Source organism: Centrocercus urophasianus, unplaced genomic scaffold (genome assembly GCF_019232065.1).
Source record: "Centrocercus urophasianus isolate 14NV4802_14NV808 unplaced genomic scaffold, USGS_Curo_1.0 seq_16, whole genome shotgun sequence".
NCBI lineage: Eukaryota > Metazoa > Chordata > Aves > Galliformes > Phasianidae > Centrocercus > Centrocercus urophasianus.
This window is the reverse complement of record NW_024884711.1, coordinates 22,009,800-22,033,444: the sequence shown is the minus strand read 5'-3', so window position 1 is coordinate 22,033,444 and position 23,645 is coordinate 22,009,800. Positions and strand designations below refer to the sequence as shown.

At 35.5% G+C, this 23,645-nt stretch overlaps 1 protein-coding gene across 5 annotated transcripts in view; it reads right to left on the bottom strand.

Annotated features, from left to right (window-relative positions):
* The window catches only part of THSD7A (thrombospondin type 1 domain containing 7A), a 254,779-nt gene that overhangs the window by 69,701 nt on the left and 161,433 nt on the right, over positions 1-23,645 (bottom strand). For all 5 annotated transcript variants that reach the window (XM_042817387.1, XM_042817391.1, XM_042817389.1 and 2 more), the window contains 2 exons: positions 23,330-23,533; positions 352-543 (listed from right to left, as the gene is read on the bottom strand). In XM_042817387.1, coding sequence (XP_042673321.1) covers positions 352-543; positions 23,330-23,533 — 396 coding nt within the window. The remainder of the gene's footprint in view (positions 1-351; positions 544-23,329; positions 23,534-23,645) is intronic.

The following is a 23,645-nucleotide window of genomic DNA, read 5'->3' as shown; positions in this document are numbered from 1 at the left end:
CTCAACAGTCATATATAAATATTTTTCATTGCAATTTACATAGAGTAAATCATTTGCATTGTTAATTTTTAACAGAAAATAGGAAAACCGAATATTTGAAATCAAAATAGCAATTTGGAAAGCAATAACAATGAGTAACATTAACTGACAAAATAAGTTTCTTCTTCAAAATACTTCTAACTATCATGATTATGTTTAGAATAAACATTTAAATAATATTCCTATTGTTTAAAAAACAACAACAGTTTCACAAAATAATTTGTTTCTGTTGACCAAGTAATTACTTCACCGTTACAATAATGGACGAGTATTCACAATCAGGCAATAGTCTGCAAAAGTATGTGACCTTACCTTCACCTGCATACGCCAGAATTGAGCGGGCACGCATCTGCTTTCCTTCTGTGGTTTTGCCAGAGCAGGTGTGTGAGCAGGAGGACCACACAGACCACATGCTGAGCACACAGTCCTTTGGGCATGGAGCTTCGCAGACAACAGGGATTGGGTAGATAGCATCTCTGCATAGCTGCCTGTCAACCTCTTCTCCTGGGAAAGAAAAGGCCAGTAGCAGTCTATCATTTGTTAAATTAACTTAAAATGAGCAATGTAGCCCAGATGGGCACACAAATAAATTAGATTCTGTTCTTCTATATAAACAAGATAAATAGATTTCTTATTACAATGACTTGTCTCCTCTCCCTTGAACACACTCAAATCTAGCTTAATTTGATATTCTGCTGAAGTCTGGATGGTCTTTAGGCTTTAGCTTTGTTATTATATGTTTGATTTGAAGAAAATCCACATATGAATAACAGAGTGTGTAGTATACCTACGGAAAATAGCAGGCCTATAACTACATATACATTAATCCCCTCGTCTTCATCTACTTTTGTGGGAGAAGGGGAAAAGTATCGTAACTTACAGATCAGACAACTTTATAAACGATAATCTATCCTTTGAATCGGACCTATGTCTACTTACATGTTATTTATATATTTATACTTAACTATATGAATATATTCATAGAAAGATAGACAGGTAGATAGACAGATAGATGTGAACCTGCAATTTAAAGGATAAATACCAGGAGTTGCAGTAAACTGCAATCATTGACTTCTGTTTGGTTATAAAAACCTTTCATTAGGCAAGCTTGAGACACATCACTTTCGCAGAAGTATAAAAAAATTTCAGCATTTATATTCTGTCACATCAATGTTCATATTTCACTGTAATAAAGTCTAGTATAAATTGTTTAATTAAATACTCCCTAATGTTTAAGTACAAGTATTGCATTAGTTTTCAATAAAGAAATTGCAGAAGCACTGTATGAGATCTCTCTGCATAGCATCCTAATCACAAAGTACTTAGTTTTTAAAGTATAATATCACTTCCTGATCAAATCAGTCAATATGCATTGGGTGAGCAATAAAGGAACAACTATGTATTCAGAAGTCAAAATGTCTCACTGACAGTGACAAAAGGCTCAGGATAAATCTTCACTTTGGAGCAGATGAGAGAAACACTGAATTAAGGAGAGAGATGTTTGGATCCACTGTTTTAGAGTTATAGCTTTGTTATCATACAAACCAATTACAGAAATCACTGGCAACTAAAAGCACTGGGAACTGAATAAATCCGGTAGATAATATCAGTCACAAGGAGAACTTTGAAAAAATGTACACATAGATTACAGGCACATAGATTTCTGAGGCTCTTTTAACCACATACAAGCCGAGCATGAAAAGAGATAGTCTCACTTATAAATAGGAAATGTTTTTCTTTCCCTTAAGTTTTCTGAAAAATATGCCTCTTCAGAAGCATCTAAAAGTCATTTGTGTTACATGATTTTTACCACACTTAGAGTAAAAAAAATGTTATATTGAGATATGTTACTCTGTAGAAATGTTACTGAAGGATAAGCGATCTCAATGGAACTGAACAGGACTGTATAGCATAGTATTTGTAATGATACATCATGTTAGAATTTTTGTTTTAATGGCTAATGTCAACAAAAAAACTAACTCATCAAGATTTGCAATGGAAATACATCTCTTATACAACAAAACATTTGTTGGAAATAATCAATAAATGTTCTTTAATGTTAAATATATCAGCCAGTGATAAAGGCAACCACCTGGATTTTGACAGCTAATTGGGAAATGTGAGCAAAGTTAAAGATCTATAAATACTACTTTACCAAAGCTTCAATTTAGGCTTTTATTTCTTAACGAAGCAATAAATTCATAAAACAGTAACCTAAACAAAATCTGCAAGATTTACAGAGTCTTAAAACCTCTCAGATAACAATCTCTGACAGCCTTAATTTTCAACAAAGGAGGGTTTCCTGCCTAGAAGATCAGAATGACACACTGTTTAGAGTGAAGTACGAGAGCCAGGAGCAAACAGCAAATTTCTTTTCCAAAGAACGAAGCTAGAAAGATGATCTTTACTCTCAGACTGTTCCATCTCCAGGTAATATTTAATGAAGTAAATGCTACATTCATTTTCACATCTTTCAAGAAACACTACTGTTACAATATCAAGCTTATTTATCACCCACCAAATAAGATAGCGTTAGTGCAAAATTCAAGCTGAATTTTGGGTCACAATGAGAAATTGAGTTAACATTAGTTTCAGCCTGACTGTATGTTTAAAATGAAAAAATCCTTCACTCTGTCCCAAATCTTATCCAAGCTCTTATCTTTTCCTTTTACAGGGAAAATGTTCTAGAAATACACAACTTACATAGAGCATTTATTTTTTGTCAACAATCCAATTCTTAGCTGACAAAGGCAACAGCACAGAAATGCAGCTGAAAGATATATTTTATAATAGGTATTTCTTCAAGGAAATATGGCATTTAGACTAAATTGTTTCTGACATTTCACTAATGATTTTATGAACAATTTGACCTTTGTTAACTTCCTTATAAAGTGCATAGTGTAGTCAACTGCTAGGAGCCACTCAACCATTTGCTGGAGCAACACCAGTATAAAGACTAAAGTCACATGGAAAAAGTCCTATTTGGGAAAATTTTTCATCTACTGTCTAATATTTTATTTGAATGTTATGCATATACATTTATGTTGCACAAGAGACAAAAAAAAATCATAAACATGAGTCATAGGTCGCTGCCTGGAACTACTTGTGTTCTAAGCAACAGAATGGCAAAAAACTAAAATCCAGAATGAGGAAAACAGAATACAAAATAAAGTGTTCACCACTGAGTATTTGATTTGTTCATTAAAATCCAAAAGTTAGAAGCATTCCATCTTTGGAAACAGTGCTTATGTAACTGAATGATATTCCTCTCATGCAACAGACGTATTTTGGGTTAAATTCTCCAAACCGCACTAACTGCATGAAGAAATGGCAGGAGGCAAAAGAGGCCATATTTAAGGACATTAAATGTCAAAAACTATTTAAAACTTAACTGGTACTTTTACATATTTGTACCATCAGTAAGGACTGCCAATCTCTTCCTTGAACTGCTATACTGATTCCAACTTGACAAACAGCAGAGTGACTAAAAAGTCACTACAAACTCTCCTTCCAGCCTTTTTTATATTTTTATTTTCTAATTTGTGTGCATGTACCAGAGCCATGAGTAAACTACTATTTGATTAATTAAAAAAAAAAATAAATCTAAACTTCCAGATAAACAAATTCTAAGTGATTAAAGACAGATAGTTTGTGAGTAGCAGACAGGAGGAACTGGCTGTTTGTAAGTATCAGACTACTCATATAAGTTCTTGTTTTATTACGTTCACTAAGAAGATACAGTGTGCAAAAATTTGGTTTAGATGCTAAAACTTGGGCTTGCTTGTTCTATGCAATCAAATCACATCATTCTTTTATTTTTTGTTTTTATCCTGCTCATCTGTAAAATGTGCCTTATATTTATGTTTCTTGTTATATACTTTAAGATCTTTCCACTGTGAAGCATTCTTAGAGCTAATAACACTTGAGAGACATAGCAGGAAACCTTCTTGATTCTTGTGTATCTTTTAACACGATGCATGCTCCAGTGCACAGAAAAAAATTGCTGTCAGATTCCGACCTGTAGTAAATGGAAAGGCAAGTGCTTAACAGAGGGCAAAATTATTTTAAAGCCTTAAAATGAACAGTAAAATCACTGCTGGATTCAATGAGGCATGGAGTACAACTGGGGAAAAAAAAAAAAATCAACATAAAAATGCCGTTGAGGGCCTACACTGTAAGGTACTTATTTTGGTCTCAGTCCTCTACCATCAACTATAGTCTCTGAAAGGCCAAACTGTAATAAAGTCAAAAACAACGATAATAAAATTACAATAAATGGAATAAAACCAACAGAGAACTTTGAACATTAGTACTGTAAGTGATGTATAATCAGTAAAGGAAAAGAATATCACACAGTGATATCACAAATCATGTAGTTATACTCTAACATTTCTTAAACAATTAATGACAGCAACTGAGTCTTAACGCTAAAACTGCAGACTTCAGCATCTGCACTGCATAGTCAAGCGTATCCAAATTTGCTAATATTTCTCTGACTAAGAAAATAAAAAGGACAATATCTTGTTTTTGTGGTTTCTAGTAGTCATGAGTGGTAGTCTGTTTTTAAATACAACAGATCACAGGAACTTAGTGTTACTTGTGTTTTTAAATTTACACATTGGAAATGAGAATGTAAAAGTATAGAAAGGATAAGCAGTTCAAAGCAGAGTATAATCTGAATGTGCCGTTTATACATACATTGGGGAATATATTGTATATATGTAACAATATCTGTAAACAATAAGACTATTCTTTATCTTGAATTTTTGCACAGTATGCATTTCTCTCAAATGAGGAATTATATGCGACTCTGTGCTGACTATTCAAAACTCAGCAACTGGTGGTCTGCAGTACACTCTGTTTTTCATTCAGAACTAATAGAATCACAGAGTTGGAAGGGACCTTAAAGACTATCTAGGTCCAGCTCCCCCACTACATGCAGGGACACCATACCCATCAAATCAGGCTGCCTGGGGTCCCATCTAACACGGTCTCAAATGTCTCCAGGAATGGATAATCCACAGCTTCTCTGGGCAGCCTGTGTCCATGTCTCACCACCTCCTGCATAAAGAAATTCTTTCTTCTATCTAATCTAATCAAAACCTACCCTCTTATACTTTAAAGCCATTATCCTTTGTTCTTGCACTGTACTTCCTGACAGAGTCCCTCTTCATCTTTACTGTAGACTCTCTTTTAAGTACTGGAAGGCCACTGTAAGATCTTCTCAGAGCTTTCTTTTCTCCTTCTTTTTCCCCAACTATCAACATCCATTTCAGCATAATTCTCCACTAAAGAGTCTGTGTACAGTTTTATGATTTACTGCATTATTAATTATTTACAAAGATAATTTGACTATAAGAGGGGGAAATATATATACATATTCTTTAAAGTTTCTTACAGTTATGAAGTGCCTAATACATCTCTTTTAGTTGCAGCTCCGTGGAGAAAATATCAACTGCCTTGAAATTACAAGTACTTCATAAGTATGTTAAAATAGTAACCAGAAAAAGCATTAATGAGGGACTTTTCTTAGCTGACATTATTCAAAAGTAAATACGAGAAAAAAAAATCAGGCAAATAACTAAAATAAGAGAACACATAGAAACTTGTACAAATTTGAAGTTCTATGTGAGACTTCCATTATCAATAACCTTGTCTGCATGTTGGCTGACTAGTCTAATACAAAATGGGTAATTATTCACAACTACAGAAAAGCTGTTAAAATCATCATTAAAAATCATAAATTTTCAGATGGTAGTTAAACACTTGAATAAACTAACATCATCATTTTAATTTCTACTATTACTGCACTTTTTTCAAATAACTAATAACCAGTTCTCAATAAAGGAAAATTCCTGTCTACCTCACATGAACCATCAGAGCAATTTAACCTTTCCTTCTAAGCCAAAAAGCTGCAGCAGTTCCACAATTTTTTTTTGTTTTTATTGATCAGAATTTTTTTAGCATTTCTTTTCTTTTTTTTGTTTTGTTTTTCTTACACAGGAGAAACCATCTGAGGAAAACTGTCTTTCTCACAGCACATGTCTCTAATTAAAACACACTATTGAAAAAGGCTGACCCAGATTTTTCTGCAGGGAGAATTTAGAATTTAATCCCTGCAAACCTAATCAAATAAGCCCTGAAAAGGGAAACAATAATATTTACATGAAATTCATCATTTACTGCCTTGTTAGGTGCAGGAATCTTAAATGAGAGTATTTATAGGAAAAAAAAAAATTACACATACAATGGTATCAGAATGATATACCATTTTTTTCCAGTTCAATACTTTATATATACTACCATACTTTCATAGGCATAATGAAACTCTTAAATTTTTCATTAATCCCAGCAGTATTCATAATATTCTGACAGTGTTTATTCATATCTACTCCAAAGATGAAGCGTGTCAATGTAAGCTTTAGTGCTAGTAAAACAACAGCATCCATAAAAAAAAAAAAAAAAAAAAATAGCAACACCACGTTAGCCTATGTAATTATTTTCTGTTCTAGTGGCAGGATGACCAGCTGTCAAAAAAACCATCTCTCTGCACAGGACAGGTTGACAAATTGTCAGCAACTTGAACATTTTTTAACCTCTCTAATAATTGAACATCAAGCAATGTAAAAATTTAAATTACGTTGTCAATGTATTCCACTTCATTAGTTTCAAAGTATTTCAACAAACTCAATGTGAAAAGATTGATCCCTTCTTTATTTTTATTTTCTCCCTGTCAAAAGGCACTGAGGTCCCGTTCTGCCAGGGAGTCTGAAGAGGTTTGCTGCCTTCTGGGAACCAAGATCTTGCACTCTGCCAAGAGGAGTGCAGAACCTTGTCAAGAACACAGACTACTATCCACTATTGCTCTTTCACAAGGCATGAATGACACCAGAAGGGGGAATATGGGCAGAATCAAAGACATAAGGCCCTGGGAGTGCAAGTGAAGAAAATTGGTGCCCAAGTTATTTTCCCTTCAATTTTCTCAGTTAAAGGAGAGAGGGAAGCCAGAAATAGACAAATAATGCACATCAATTCCTGGCAGTGTAGCTGGTGCCAGCGCCAGGATTTTGTTTTTTATGACCATGGGACTCTCTGTGGAGATTATAATCTGTTATCCCTGAGGGAAGGGAACCTTTTATCTAGAACAAGCAGGGCAATCTGTGGCAACAAGCTGTCCAGCCTAGTGAGGTGAGCTTTAAACTGAAGGACTTAGGGGGTTGGGTACAAAAGGGGAAACGCCCATGCCATTGCATCCACCAAAGGAGCATACCAGGCCAACAACAGTGACAAACGTCCTTTAGTTGCCTCCCATGACATGAGCCAAAAGGCCAGCCACCTCAAGGGTGTGTATAGCTATGAGGGATCCTCTTGCATCTATCAAGTGACACCTACATCCTCTGCTCTCTTTTCTTCCCCAAAGTACCTGTCTACCAATTTATGCAGCATAGGGAACAAACTGGAAGAATTACACATCTGGATGTTGTCAGAGGGCCACAATCTCATTGTGATCACAGAGATGGGGAGGTACAGCTCACTAAGACCAGCAAGGTTATGTAGACAAGTTGCTCTTTATGCGAGAGAACTACCGGAATGTATTGATCTCTGCCTAGGGATGAATGATGAATGAGCGGAGAGCTTACAGGTGAGAATTAAGGGGCATGCTAATAAGGATAACACTGTTGGGGTGCTTATTACAGGCTGCCTGATTAGAAGGAGGATGTTAATGATGTCCACAGATAGCTGGAATTAGTCTCATAATCACAGATACTGGTTCTCACGGGGGACTTCAACCACCCTGATATTTGCTGGAAAAGTTATGCTGCCAGGCACGCATCATCCAGGAGACTTCTTCAGTGCTTGGAAGATGACCTTCTGACTGAGGTGGTAGAAGAGCTAATAAGGAGAGGTGCTGCTCACCATATTGTTACAAACAAGCAGAAATCTGAAGGTTGGGGGCAGCCTAGGCTTCAGTGAACGTGAAACAATAGAGCTCAGGATCTTACAGGGAAGAAACAAGGCAATTAAGTATGGCCTCCTACCCTGGACTTCACAAAAAAGCCAATTCTGACCTCTTCAAAGACTTACTTGGAGATATCCCATGAGCGAGAACACTGGAAGGTAAGGGCGCCCAAGAGAACTGGTTGACATTCAAGCACCACTTCTTTGAGGCTCAAGGTCAGTGCATCCCTAGGTGTAAGAAATCAAGCAAAGGTGGCAGAATACCTGCATGGATGAAAAAGGAATTCATGGAAAAAACTCAAATGGAAGAAAGTGTATGGAATATGGAAATAGGTCAGGCTCCATGGAAGGAATATAGGAACAGTCTCTGGAAAGGACAAGGAAGGCTAAGACCCTGCTGGAATTAAATGTGAGGACAGAGGTAAAGGACAGCAAGAAAGGCTTCTTTAAGTACGTCAATAGCAAAAAGAAAACCAGAGAAAATTTGTGTCCACTGCTGAATGAAGTGAGTGCCCTGGTAATTTCCTTTATGAAGAAAGGCTGAGAGACCTGGAACTGTTCAGCCTTCAAAAGAAATGTCTGAGGAAGGAATCATACCAATGCATATAAATACCAAACAAGAATCAAGTGGTTAGAGCCAGGCTGTTTTCAATGGTGTCCAGCAGCAGAACAAATAGCAATAAACACAAATTGCAACACAGGCAGTTCCATATGAACTTGAGAAGGAAATTCTTTACTTTTGAGGGTAACAAAGCACCAGAGCAAACTGCCCAGAGAGGCCGTGAAACTAGTTCTCAGGAAATATTTAAAACCCACTTGGACACGTTCACATGTAACCTACCTACTCTGGGGAACCTGCTTTATCAAGGAGGTGGATTAGATGATCTCCAGTGGTCCCTTCCAACCCCTACCATTCTGTGATTCTTATAAAGAAAAGATTACTGCTTTCAGTTCTATTGCTTGGGTAGCTAGCTGGTAGCTCTAAGTGTTAAATCAGTTGGTAATTCCCTAATCACATGCCTTTCTTGCAATTGCTTTTGCTAAGTAGAATTTGCATTTAATTAAGTATGTCTTAATTAGTTGATAGTTAATATTCTTGAAGTCATTTTCTTCTATGGAGTCTAAATAGAAATGGCACTGATTTTGATGAAGACAAATACTCCAATGTTTCTCACATCTGTTGGTTATGCAAAAATATAAGAAAGTTGCTCTAATAGTTTAATGATATGAAAATGCTGTTGAAATGTAAACAGTTGTGTGTGTGAAAATGTACTGTCATTTTGGTTTCACTGAAGAATTTCAAGAAATATCAGTACTCCTTACTAAAAAAAAAAAAAAAAAAAAAAAAAAAAAACCAGCAGTCAAGTCCATTATTAAAAAAAAATAAATCAACGCCGTAATTTCATAAACATAGCAGGATTCTTTAAAAAATTGTGTCAGCACAAGTACATAAACCTTCATATCATTTACTCGAATTGTGACTGCATATATAGAACACACAGGGAAGGCCATCGATTCCTCCTTCACTATGCAAATAATAGGAAATGCAAAGACCTTCAAAAATACGAAGTTAAAATTTAAAATGTTTTAGACTTTTATAAAGCAAACACTTGCAATGGAAAAAAACTATCATTGCAGGAACAACTGAAACCCAAAAGGAAAATAGCTGGGAGTTTGGAAACCCACCATATCATGTTTCTTAAAGGAAGGATTACAGCATGTAAACATCTTGAGAAAAAAAAAAAAAAAAAATCTGAGATTTTAGTTTCTTAAACAAACATCATATTTTCCAGGCATGTAAACATGGAACACTAATTTTACAAGCAGTATTAACTTCTTGATGATGAATGACTATGTACAATCTTGAGTATTCACCTTAAGCAAAAAAGAATTTTGAGTAGTGGAAAGGTACTGACTTTAAGAATCCCCACAGAGATAGGAAAGTCTAGTTCCAAGTAAAGTATGCAATCACTTCTATTGCTTCTGTGTAAGTAGACTAGTACATTCTTCCACTGTTCCTCAGCTCTAGTTAAATGCTAGCATGTTTGATATCCTTCCTCACAATACAACATATTGGCAGATCTGTAGAAAGAATGCAGATACAGGTAAGACACTTGTAAAACACAGGTAATTAATAGAAAAGCTGAAATATTTGAAAAACATTCTGCTGCTGACATGAGATAGTTCTTGTTCCAAAAAATCTTTCCTGTCCTTTAGTTCATCCAAACTTTCAGTCTCACACAGTTTTTAAGAAAAGTGATCCTTTGCTAAGAAATCAAGTTTAGTATTCCTTAACGTATCAGGTAAAGGTAAGGTATTGATTGTTTATAAAGTTGTTACTTCTACAGTCAAACTCAATGTTCCTTACTTCAAAATAATGAAAGCCACAAAAGGACAACTCTGAAGCAAATTAAGAATGTGTATACTTCTTTCTTAAACTGTTTCAGGTAGAAAATATCTTCAGATCACTTGGGCATAACTGATAAAAATAATAAACTCACACATTCATATGCATTATTAATGCCTCCAGTAATCCCATTTTCATGTCTGGTAACAGAAGAACATATGTATTTCCTTTTATATTAGTTAGAGTCATCTATCAGAATTACAGTCATGTAGATGCAGTCTAAATTTGACAGAGAGAAATAAAATGAGGGAAAGGAATAGTATTTCTTTATTCAAATAATGTTTCCAGTGTAAAATGCAGTGCTGCCTGTCACATATGTAGGAAGGTCAGACCAAACAGCAATATGAAAAAAATATTAACTCAGATATTTAAAAATACAGTAACCTGAGATACTTGACTGGGAAAAGAAAGCCACGTTTTATTCTTTCACCACAAAAGTGCAAACTTATTTACCCTTGAACTCTTTTCTCAAAGAAGATTAAAATAAGAAAGGAGAAGAAACTTCTTGTCATCTTAAAAAGGAAAACATTGTGGCAGCCATATTCAAGTTTTACTTATTATTTATCCTATTTTTTTCCACTATTCTTTTCTAGAGTTAGTCAGGTTGTACAACTAAATTATATATGTTTCATCCAAAAATGTGGAGTCTTCCAATTCTGCATATATTTACATACAGAATTGTTTAACTGGTTGTGAGAGACATGCCAATATCAATTCCACAAATCATAAACTTTGCTACATGTGAAGCTTTCAATAAAAAGGAAATATATCGTTTTTATAGATGAGCTCAGTTCCTCTACTGTACAGGTAGAGGCACAGCGAGGGTGACCTCCAGTGTGAACAGTGCCTTAATAAGTTACATAGCCCTTTTATCTTCCATACAGCATGGTAAGTTACTGAGAAAATACAGTGCATATTGTGTATTATGCACACTGTCAAAGATTATCTTTACTAGCGTAGACAATTTTAAATTTTTCACTAGTTCTGATACCATCAAAGCACTGTATTTGAATGGGCTATTGGTAATACTATGAGTCTGAATGAAAAAAAAAAAAAGACATCTAAACAGAAATACTGAAAATTAATGCAAATTAAAATATGACTTCAAAGGAGATTAGTTGAACTGTATTAACATTTTGCATGGCTATCCTTGTTCAGAATGAAAGTAAAACATCTTAATAAACAGAGTTTAGGCCACTTGAATTTTGAATAAGAGAATTCACATGTGCATTTAATACAGTTTAATATTGCTTCTGAATGTCTCCAAAGAGCAGACTACACTTCTCTGGGCAACTTGTGCCAGTTGCCCTTCACTTGCACAATATAGAAGCACTTACTAATGGTCATGGGGAACTTCATAGTTTGTGCCCATTTCCACTTCTCCTGGCAGTGGACAAAGAGCCTGTTCTGACATATGCACCTTTGCACCTCTGCATCTCACAGCAGAGGTGCTTCAGGCCCTTAATCATCTGGGTAGCCCTCCACAGAACTCCAGTATGTCTATGTCTGTTTTGTACTGAGGGGCCCAGAAATGGATGTAATACTCCAGATGTGGTGTCACCAGTGCTCAGTAGAGAAGAATCAGCTGTCTTGAACTGCTGGTAATAATGCAGCCAAGAATACTGTTAGCTGCCTTAGCAGCAAGGGCACATCAGTAACTCATGTTCAAGTTGGTGTCCCTCACGGCTCATAGGTACTTTCCTGCTGAGCTGCTTTCCAACTGGTAACTCCCAGCATGTACTCAATGCCTTAGGGTCAGGTTCCTTGGAGTGACAGCATGACCATGGGGCATATTAACCACTCCCCACTTGCAAATTAACTGAGGGTGCATTCTGCACCATCATCTAGATCATTAATGAAGATATTAAACAAGAGTGAACCCACTGCTGGCTTCCAAACAGACTTTGTGCCACTGACCAATATCCCATGGGCCTGGTTGCTTATCCAGTTTTTGATACATCACACTTTCTCCTCATTCAGTTCATACTTCAACAGGTTCTCTATGACAGTCTTAGAATGGATGGTGCCCAAGGCCTTTCTGAAGTTTAGGAAGACTATATTCACTGTTCCCCCTGATCCTCAGACCAGTCATTTCATTGTATTAGCTTATCAACTTGGTCAAGCATCACTTCCCCTTGGTGAATCCATGCTGACTACTCCTGTGCAGTTCTTCTTCCTGCGCCCCAAAATGGTTTCCAGAATTAGCTGTCCCATTACCTTCCAGTGGATCAAAATGAAGCTCATTGGCTGCAGCCTAGGTCCTCTTTCTTGCTGTTCATAAAGATAAAAGTGACATTTCTTCCAGTTTTCAAGCGCTTAGCTGAATTACCATGATTGACCCAATATTAGAGTACCCTTGCAACTATAACTGCCAGCTCCAACAGCGCTCTCGGGTGCATTCACTACCAAGGGTACAAAGATGATATGTTTTTAGCAAAAAATCAGCTTCACTTCATAGCACAGCACACTCTTAACACAAGAATACCAGTTCAGTATTTTCAATAAAGATCCCAGCAGAGTATCTGCACGTTTCCTAACAAGAGGTGTAAGATTTTCCTACCTCGACAGGTACTTGAAGCATTTTCATAGTTCATTTATTACTGTAGTTTTACTAAGTATGATAAAGAACAGAGAATGCAAGCACATTGATCATAACCAAATGCAGTTGCCTTCTAGCATCAGATAAGCCAATCAAGCAATCTTGATATGAAAGAAAAAATAAGTTTGATGACAGGCTATGGTGCCATTGAGAATAAAATCAATATTAGTCTCAGGACCAAACAAGATCAATATGTCAGACCAATAGGCCATTTTAAGCAGAGTAGAGAAAAGAGAAAAAGTGCTGAAAGAGCTATAAGGAAATAAGAAAATGCAAATCTGGAAGATCAGATCTCTTTAAAATTTATTGTGTATTTCTAAGAACACTTGACAACACCAATTCACCATAAACAGATACAGGCAATCTCAAAATTAGACTTCACTATTCCCAACCACAATTTATAAAGCAAGAAAAAGATTCTTTAAAAAGTACGGGTTTAATAAATAAATAAATCACTCAATTTGTTTGTAAAGTGTTACAGAAATTTTACTGTGCATAATAGTGAAAAAAAATGTCTTTGATTCTAGAAATATTTGCAGTGCAATTTTGAACATTGGTAATGAATTTAGGATGTATTGATTGGAAAACAAAAGATTAATCTATTTTAAAATAGCATTATATCTGTTTGTTTATAAAAGGAACTGGAATTATTTCTCTAAGGGTATCATCAGATTTTTAAATGCATCAGACATGAACAAGTGGAAAGCTGTACAATTCTGAAAATTATAACATGCATTTTGCGTAAGTATTATTACAGACATTTCACTCTTCCCTCCAATGACTGAATGGAGAACAAGCTTAGGAAAAGCTAAGGAATGTCAATGTTTTCAATCAAAAATGACTTAATTCTGATGTTCTTCTAAATTTGATTAACATTCAGGGATCTAAGCTACAAACAGAAGCGTGAGAAGGAAACAACAGGCAAGACTATAAAAATTGTAGCCTGAAAAGCATGACAGCTACCTTAATATCCATAGAAAGACAATGCTTGCTAGTCAATCCTTTCAACAGTCTCTACACTGAGATGCAAATCTTTATATTTTAGACAATTACCCAAAAATGCCTATTTTTGAAGAACCACTAATTATCTATAACTTTTATGATCTTCAAGCTTCTAATATTCTGCATAAATATGAATTTTGGAGGATAATTTCAAAAATTTAAGCTCAGCAATTCACAATATTGCATCACAAATTTATTAATAAATACTCCAGCGTAGCAGTTTCACCAAATATTGTCCTTCAACATTTAAATATCATTCTTCTCTGTCATGCAAAAGCATAGCCCACAGATGATGAGAATGACTAATGACATACAGTTGACAGAACTTTAAAGTTTCCAGTTTGTCAATTATCTAGTATCATACTGCTGTAAAGTGGCAAATTCATTGATGTGGGATGCTTCTTGCAATTCATGTATACCTGTAACCTAAAAAGGTTACAAGAATAAGGAAAAATATTTTATGCAGTAAAAGATTATCATAAACATTTTCTTTGTGTTATTCATTCAGCTGTAGCTAGTCACTCTAGAGACTTGTCACTCTGTATGTGATATGACAGCTCAATTCAATCACAGTTAAAACAGAGGACTCAAGAGGTGTAAAGGGGATCACTACCACTGTCATGTTTACACATTTCTGAGGAGTAGTTTTATAATTAATTTCGTGGATGCTTCTGTCAGTGTCCCACTACTGCCAGATTAAATGCAGTCTTTGGAGAACATCTTTTTATCCATCTTGCAATGAATAACTTCTCATCATTACAAGTGGAAGGCACAGCATGCCCTTAGGCTGCTCAGACTGTGAATTAATCTTGTCTTTTGGAAATATTTTCATAACCAATTCCTCTGTAGAAGACTAACCTGCACTTCCACTGTTTTTCTTTTTACCAGCCTCTCAGCATATGTATTCAGAGAAAGAGCTCTCAGTAAAGCAACCAGAGGTAAATACCACTATACCTTATAAACATATGCTAAATAAAGGAAATATCATTGCCATGCAGGAAAATGAAAAGTAACAGGAACACATTTGAGAATCTAGGGACGTCACAACTTTTAAGCTTTAGTAAATTATGCAACACTAAAAACTCTCAGAAATCTGATAGATTTACATCTGCTTGATAAATCACTTGCAACCCAGTGATAAATTAGGCTTCTTTCCCTTTTTTTAGGCTTCTTTCCTTTTTTTACTGTGTGTGTATACACACACGCACAAACTCTAAGATATTCAGAACAAGGGATTTTAAGTAGATTGTAATATTTTTTCCTCATAAAAACACTAATGCAGCAGCTTGTTATTTATAAAATATCAGTACATATATATATATATATATATATATATATATATATATATATGCCTAAAACCATTAAAATAATACCAGGTATCCAATAATTCCTTAGGAAAGCTTTACACTGCTAATCCATTAATTATTGCAATCAGGAAGCTAAGCAGTAGTAAATGCTAGCATTAAAGTTGCCTTTGTATGAGGCCTTTATTTAAATTATTATTATTTTTAAATAGTGTAATCACATGCTTCTTATTTTTCTGCTGGGTTACTTCCTCCTTCAGTTCACAGACTAGAAGCTCCTTATAGTTATCTGTTTGGTATTTTCAGTTCTACTGTCTTTGTTCAAAGCCTGAGCCTATGTTTTATTTACAACACACTAATTAAAAGCATTATTAAAACAGAATTGGTAATTTTTTTTTCCCTAAGATCTTTCTATGATGGCTACCAGATGCCAAGTTTTACATTTATTTTCCAAACACTTTATTTGTGACAGGTCAGTAATATTTATATTTTGCTCATGCTTAAGAAAAAGAACAAAATGAAACCCTGAAGAATGATACAACCAAAGCTAGTTGTCTAAAAGATAAAGCATTCATTACTACGAAATGCCCCTTAATCCCCAAAGGAGATATATCTGTTTCACAAATCAGTAGCAGGTTCTGTGAGGAAAACATCATGTAAGCACAATTAAATAATTAAAGACTTCATCTGCTACATCCTCCTTAGGATAGGCTAACAACCTAAATTTCCTACTGTTTAAAGTCTTGTCTTTGCAAGCTACATTTCTTAATTTTGACTTACTACTTCTTCCAAATTATCTAGTTTAAAACAGAAGCCAAGTGAAAAACAGTAATTCTGCCATAGGTATTGCACTGATCCTGGAACATGTACTATTCTGCCCAGAGATCTCATGAGACTAAAGCTGGAGTAGACCAACACACTGCATTCCAGTTCTAAAAAGGAATAATTTCTTTTTCTCCATGCTTCTTATCCAGCTTCATTCTCCAGACACTAATTCCAGTCCACTACCTACTGCCCCTTCCACCCAGCCCAATGAAGTTCTCTCCATCTTCTTGTCAAATCCTTCCTTGGGCTGTCAGCAGACTGAATCTGTCTCCAAATTAACTTCTAGTCTTGATTGTATCCAGACGTTTTATGTTTTCCCTTCTCTCACTTGAGTAAGTCCTGGAAAACACCAGGGACAAAACTTTCCCCAGCTCTTAATCACACTGCTTAGACAGTACCAGTCTCTCCCTCTTGTTTTCCACTCCCTGTTTCATCAGATCTAATGTATAAAATTATTCCTTTCCCTCTGTAACACTTTTGTGGGTGTACATAGCTGAAATTCTGTCAAAAGCCACCGATCCCACAGAATAGGAATGGATCAATGGAAACACAGGAGAGAGCTTCCCATTTGTTCTGATTTGGAATAATCATTGCAGCTATGTTTTACTCTTAGTTTGAAGGGGGTTTAATAATTCAAATGAAGGCATTTACACATTATCTTCAGGCTCTTTGAATTACCTCAAAAATACTCATTTTGTGAAATCAAATACTTCTTGGCTGGTAAGAGGATTTTTATATTAATCAGTGCTCAACACAAATGAAAAACTGAAAGAAAGGTAAAAATGAGGACCTTAAGGCTTTAAAAAGAGAGAATAAATTCCTATTCTTTATTCTGTCTCAATGTGATAATTTCTCAACATATTAGTTTCAACACTTAAGAAAAATACAGCATTAGTTTGCAGGAAGTGAGAAAAAAAATTAATTAGGCCTATGAAACCCCCATTTTCCATTGGACGAAAAATTGACTCCCATTATATCTAATGATATTGTACTGTACTAGAACATTTTATCATACACATTACTGATCAGTATTCTGTAATATCTCCCAATAAAATTGCATTTATTTTATAGATATAATACTAATATAAAATTATTTGTGTGTATATATATACATGCGTGTAACATCTTCTACAGCTATGCATTAAAAAACAACGCAAGTATTTTCTGAGCCTGGTTCTAAGCAGTTAACCTACAACACAAATCTGAGACCAAAATTCAACACTATTGAATTCAGTTCTATAATCTATATAATCTATCAGGTTCTATAAATTCAGTTTTATAATCCAACCAGAAGCCCATAAATACTTTTTTTACCTAACAAAGTTGAAGCAAAATGTAAAGTGGCACACGAAAAGAATATAAAGCATAAAACTAACTTTCCCCAAACCCAAATAGTTAAAAATGCATCCACAATTGCCAGTCCTGTACATTCACTACGATAAAGCTTAAAGTCTAATCAGGACAGAGTTTCTGCTATGCTGGTTGCTATGAAAATGAAAACTTACTCATCAAAATCCCCCCTCCTAGTTTGCCTACTGTTATTGCAAGCAGTTACTGTAACTGCCTGCTTTTCCACCCAGATGTTCCATCAAAACCAAAAGCAGATTACTAGGAGTGTGCATCATTGAAAACATGTAGCTGCACTCTTTATGTTATATTTTGAAAATATTTGTGTTTCCTACTACAGTACTCTCTATTCCTGAATGCCCAATGAGTTTTAAGTACACAAATACATAATTCTCCACAAAGATACTTTATAAGTAACAATGTAAAGCAAAATCATCTGACTAAGATGCCAAAATTATTCTCTATGACATAATAAAAACCAGCTTAAGTTAAAACTATTTTTAACTTAACCATATTCATTGTAGACTTTAACATCACTATAGGCATTGTTCACATAAAGTGCAACTCCGTATTCAAATACATCTGATGAACTGGAAACAAAAGTGTACTGTAATGACATCAGTTGTAATAGTTGACTGCACTACCTAGATGAAAGTCTAATTTTGTTTTACTTATTTTTTTAATTGAAATCATCACATCACAATCCAGGCTAACTTTTTCAGTATCTGTTGTGGTAAGTGAGGTATTTAAGTGATCTCACAGAAGGAAATTACATAATGTTGTACAAACACTAAAAGCATCCATTGTGATGTGGAATAGGGGTATGTTCACTTCCCTAATGTCAGGATGAGAGATAGAAAAGGAATTAGTATGATATATTAAATGCAACCTTTCATCAACAGAAGAATTATCGATTATAAAACTTCCTGATTCCATACACTTTCAGCAGTACTGTGTGCTAAATTCTCCTTGTGTTCTTTTATATTTAATAAAGCAAATCCCATTAAGTAGAAATGTCTTAAGAATCCAATGTATGAAACATTCCAGTACTCTAAGAATATCAATTTTAAAAACTTTAAAAAATGTATTTTACCATCAGTAACAAATTCTGATGTTTGCATCCAATAAAAACATTCATTTTTTATGTTGTCAGACAAGCCAAAACAAAACAAGCACATGGTATCATATGTTATATATCTTGTATATTTACAATTAAGAACAAAGCATCCATCACATCATACATTTCTTTAAAATGTCCACGATAGTCTGCCAAAAAGCTGCCAGGCAGAAAAGAACTGTTTCAATCAATTCCATAATGACATTAGCTGGGAAATTAATATTGAGAAATGATGACTAATGCACATATAACCAGGTTCCTGTAAGTGTATGGCAGTATGTGCTGAAAGAAACTGTCATTAGCCACCGTATTTTTTGACTAATTGACTGCTGAGCATTGGCCAGAATCTGTTCTTGGTTCTCTTGTGGAATTACCTCAATAATTCAATGTAATTAGGTTTTGAATTTGGCTCTTTATTCTTCTTAAAGAACTATGTCATAAAGTGACACAAAGTAGGTATTTTATTATTAAATAATCATCAAAAATCCAATTAGACTGATGGTTTCTTCTTTTAATCTGCACAGCCACATAACAGAAATGGCAAAAGAAATAGTGTCTTTAAACATAGGCACTCCTATAGACTTCCATTCAGTCTCAGCATTTTCCCTTTGTGAAACTGAACGAAGATTAACGGCTACTCATTTAGCAGATATATCAATCAAACCTCAAGTATACAGGAAGTACCATATTTTAAACTATCCAAAATATTTTAAGTAAAAATGGTTGCACCAGCAGATCAGTTTCTTTGCTTTGAAGTTTCCTCTATATATTTAAATAGATATGTATTGTAAAAAAAGATAAAACCACAAGTTGGAAATTATTCAATGAAATATAGATGTTATCAGAAATCTATGGACAAGAATTTAAAATACATGAAGATGTATGTTTTCTGCAAAAATTCAGTAAAAAAAACAACAAATATTTCAGAAATCAGTGTTTTCAAGTCTAGAGAAAAATAAAGTGATAAATTCCTACAGGACCTTCTTATAGTTTTCTAGATGATCATGCTGGCTGAAAATAACAGAAATAAAGGAAATTCACACTGCTCTTCTTTGGATTGAAGTGTTGGAGCCACTCCATGCAAAGCAGTTAATCTAATCTGTTTGAAGTTTTTATATCTAATCTAAGCAAAACAGGTTCATTCCCTTTCTGCTTGTTTTAATAAACTACTAACACTTATTTTTTTACAAAAAGGGCACTGCTCACATCACCATACACTGCTGTTAATGGGGCTTTAAACTTGTTCTCAAGCCTAACAGATACATGTCATCCATATATGACCAGAAACCATAAAAGAAATTGTGGCCCTCAGCTACATAAACAGACATCTGTATATCTTTTGCTTAGATAACTTTAAAAACAATACTGCTATTTCAAAGAGTTGCAGGCATTTGCACATACACAGAGAGCCTTACTGTTGCCATGGCTCCCTCTCCAAAGCCAGCCATCACTCATGGCTGAGAGCCAGAACAGTAGAGTTCTTCCCCTTCTCTGTGGAGCCAACTGTAACCCAACAATTAGTGAGCTTGAACAAGGTCCAGAGGAAATTTCCCCTTCGAAGTAAGATCCATTTTATCAATAGACATATGCAGTGGTACAAAGGCCATTATGCTATAAAAACTGTAAATGGATATAATTAAACCTTCCTACAAAAATGAGCAAGTAATCTCAAGCTAGTATCTGAAGATCAGAAACACACTAAGGCCACAGCCACTGCTGGTACCTGTGCTAGACTTCAGCCCAAAGGCAAAAACCTGAAAATACAGAGAGCAAGCCATTGTTTGGTAAACGTTTTCACCAGCAGTTAATTTTGCAGATTTGAAGGAAAATTTGTCAGAATTTTGCTTCTTTTACATACTATCAGCACTAATGTGTCCGCCACAGTGGAGAATCGGCCAGGTCTCTCACTGTAGATTAAGTCTTTAAAACACACAGAAATATTTTTGAAACAACTTTTTTTTCACAGATTGCCATAGCTACAGAGAAACAGAGCAAATCAATCTACTGTATTTTTCAGTACTTCAGATGAGGCCTCTGAAGGGCAGAGTAGAGAGGGACAGTCACCTCCCTGAGCCCCCTGACCACCCCTCTTCTGATGGAGCCCAGGATACCGTTTGCTTTCCGAGCTGCAAGAGCACACTGTTAAGTTTTTCATCCACCAAGACCCTCAGGTCCTTCTCTACAAGGATTGCTCCTCCCAGTCTGTACATATGCCTGGTATTCCTCTGGCTCAAGTGCAAAACTTTGCACTTTGCTGTGTTGAACCTCTTTAGGTTCGCCCAGGCCCACCTTTTGAGTCTGTTGAGATCTCTCTGAATGGCATCCCTTCTTTTCATTCTGTGAACCACACCACTCAACCAATTAGTCCTTTTCAAGAAGTGTTCAAAAAAAAAAAAAAAAAAAAAAAAAAAAGAGAATATTCCAAATTTTGTATGATGATTTAAACCATGATGTTTATACAGTGCTAGAGTAGCATTCTTCAAACTTTAGTTTACTGCAAACTACCTTGCAGCAAAACTGCCCTCATTGCAAGATGCTTCTCACCCAGTTTTTACAGAGTGCAATCTGAATGCCTGCAACCAGTGTTTGGTGAAGAGAGATATGTATGGCAGAGTTGGACTAGATGGGAGCTACCTGGAAAGAGGTAGTGGTGTGCATTTAGAGGAATATTTAGGAGTTGCCTACAGAATTTTCAATGGATGAGAACTGTCAGAGGCATATTAAAGAGACACTAGATCAGAGTTCGCTTGGAGGGACAGACTGATGAGGTTGGTTGATCCTTACTTTTTTTTGCTTTTTCTGTACCATGCTATTCTTTCTCAGGAGTCCTAAGCAAAATCCGCCTCATATTACCGATGAAGATCACAGGACATCTTTTATTATGATAAGTAAGGGATTGCGATGAAAAGATGGGAAAATCCACTGCATTATCCTCCACTGCTTTTGCATTCTGTCACAAGATATTGAACACATATCTTCGTGATTGGATCTTTGCAAATGCAATATGATTTACCCTATCACTGAAGCTGTGCCCACAACTATTTAATCTCAAAGACTAACTGGCACATAGCCAAAGCTAGAATTCTCGCTCCTAGAACAGATTGCTGATATACACAATGCCTACATAATTTCAGTAATATATACTGCCACACAATTCAGAAGGACTCAAACAGAAAGAAAAAGATTAATAATGGGAATAAAAAAATGCAGTCACAAATCTTTTGAGACAAATTTGGCCAAATTTAGTCTATGCATTGCACAAACAAATCCCGTAAGAATGAATCAGAATGCAATACTCTATCCATAAAATACAGATAAAAGTAGCTTCATTGCGTGTTCTGTATTATGTTTATAATTACATGTAGTTAATGTATATACATAATCTTTATCACAATTTATTAAAAAAGTTACCCTGATCAAACATTAAATATGAATAAATACCACTACTCAAAACTAATGGGAAGTCACATTATCCAGAAATCTGAAACAAAAATCTTGCTACCCAAGTTGTTAAGCATGAAAGCCCAAGATCTAAATCTCCCTATAATAACCTCTTACTAGTTCTGACTGATCCAATTATCGAATATTTTGTGCAGTTATTAAAAACCAGGGGTGTCTCCTTATTTAATCCTCCACAGGGAGTTCAAATTCTCTTACTGTAACTACTCTACGTTATTACAATTAATGTAATTCATATGCTACGTTTGAGCAGACTATAATACTAATAACGAATCAGGAATATTCTCCCAACAATAGTTCTTGAGTCTCCTACAGTTTGAAGTATTTCATTAACAGTTTTCAAAGTTCACTTTTACAATTATGTCATGCAAAAACTATTTTCCCCACACAGAAGGATGACTGAATAACAGTGGTATTCTTTTTGACCTCTTCAAGACGCAAGACATCCTGGACTGTCATATCAACTTCTTAGCACACATCAAACTATGCTTTCCAGAAACTACATTATTGTTTTTCTTTCTAATGTGCTTACTGAAATATGTATTACTTTATTCACACTTTATTTAGCACTGTCCTCAGTAAATCAGTAAATTGTTAGTGGGATTACATCAGGGAACTCAGTCAAGTCAGTGCAGGCATACATTTGACCTATTGAAAAACAGTAGCTGTTCCTGATATACTTCTTTCAAAGTCTCTTCAGGAACCTCTGAAAACCTACATTATATAGGTTGATTGCTGTGAAGAATCTTAATTCTAAAGAAACCACTGGGCCCACCTTAGCTAACAAATTGTAACATGATAGAAAGTACAGCAATGACAGCAGAGCAGCAAGGTCTTGGACTGCAGGAAGTAAGGATTTGCACAAACACTGCAGCCACAGAAACAAAATAAAGGAAAGAAGCTACTTACCTTTGGAAAGCCCCAAGTACACAGAGATCTCCAGCAAGATACCCTTGTCTCCACTGCCAACTGTTAAATAAGGCCTGGGAAGGGATAGATCCTGATTCTGCTCCTTTCAGAGGATCCACCCCTTCCAGTAACTCAGGTGCATTGCATGCACCTGAGCTCCCCTGGGGTGGCCTTGCCTTCCTACCAGATGCTTAATCACTGGTTCAAGCTGTGACTTAGCATTTCCACTAATCCAATATTAAAGGACTTCTCTCTTATCAAGAACTGAGAAATCTGAGAGAAACAATAAATGCTTCTCTTTCAGATTGCATGTTACCATATTCAGTCTGGGCTGGTATAGAACATTAGAAAAAGCATCTTACCATCACTGTTGACACAGATGACGATAGGCACCTGAGTACCAGGGCCACATGGTTTCTCATTGTCAGGAACACACTCCTCCAGCCCTACAATCCTCCAGTCATAGCATGAGGGCTCCTCACATGGGATGGCTTCCAGCAAGTGAGGGCAGTTTCCCGTTCCTCCCGTAGGCTCGTTAGTGATGCGCCGTTTCCTTAGTTTAAATCCTGAAATATCCATGAGAATATAAATGGTGAAATAATTCAGTTATAAAAAGCAAAGTGGAGAGATTTCTCTCTCTCTCTCTCTCTCTCTCTCTCTCTCTCTCTCTCTCTCTCT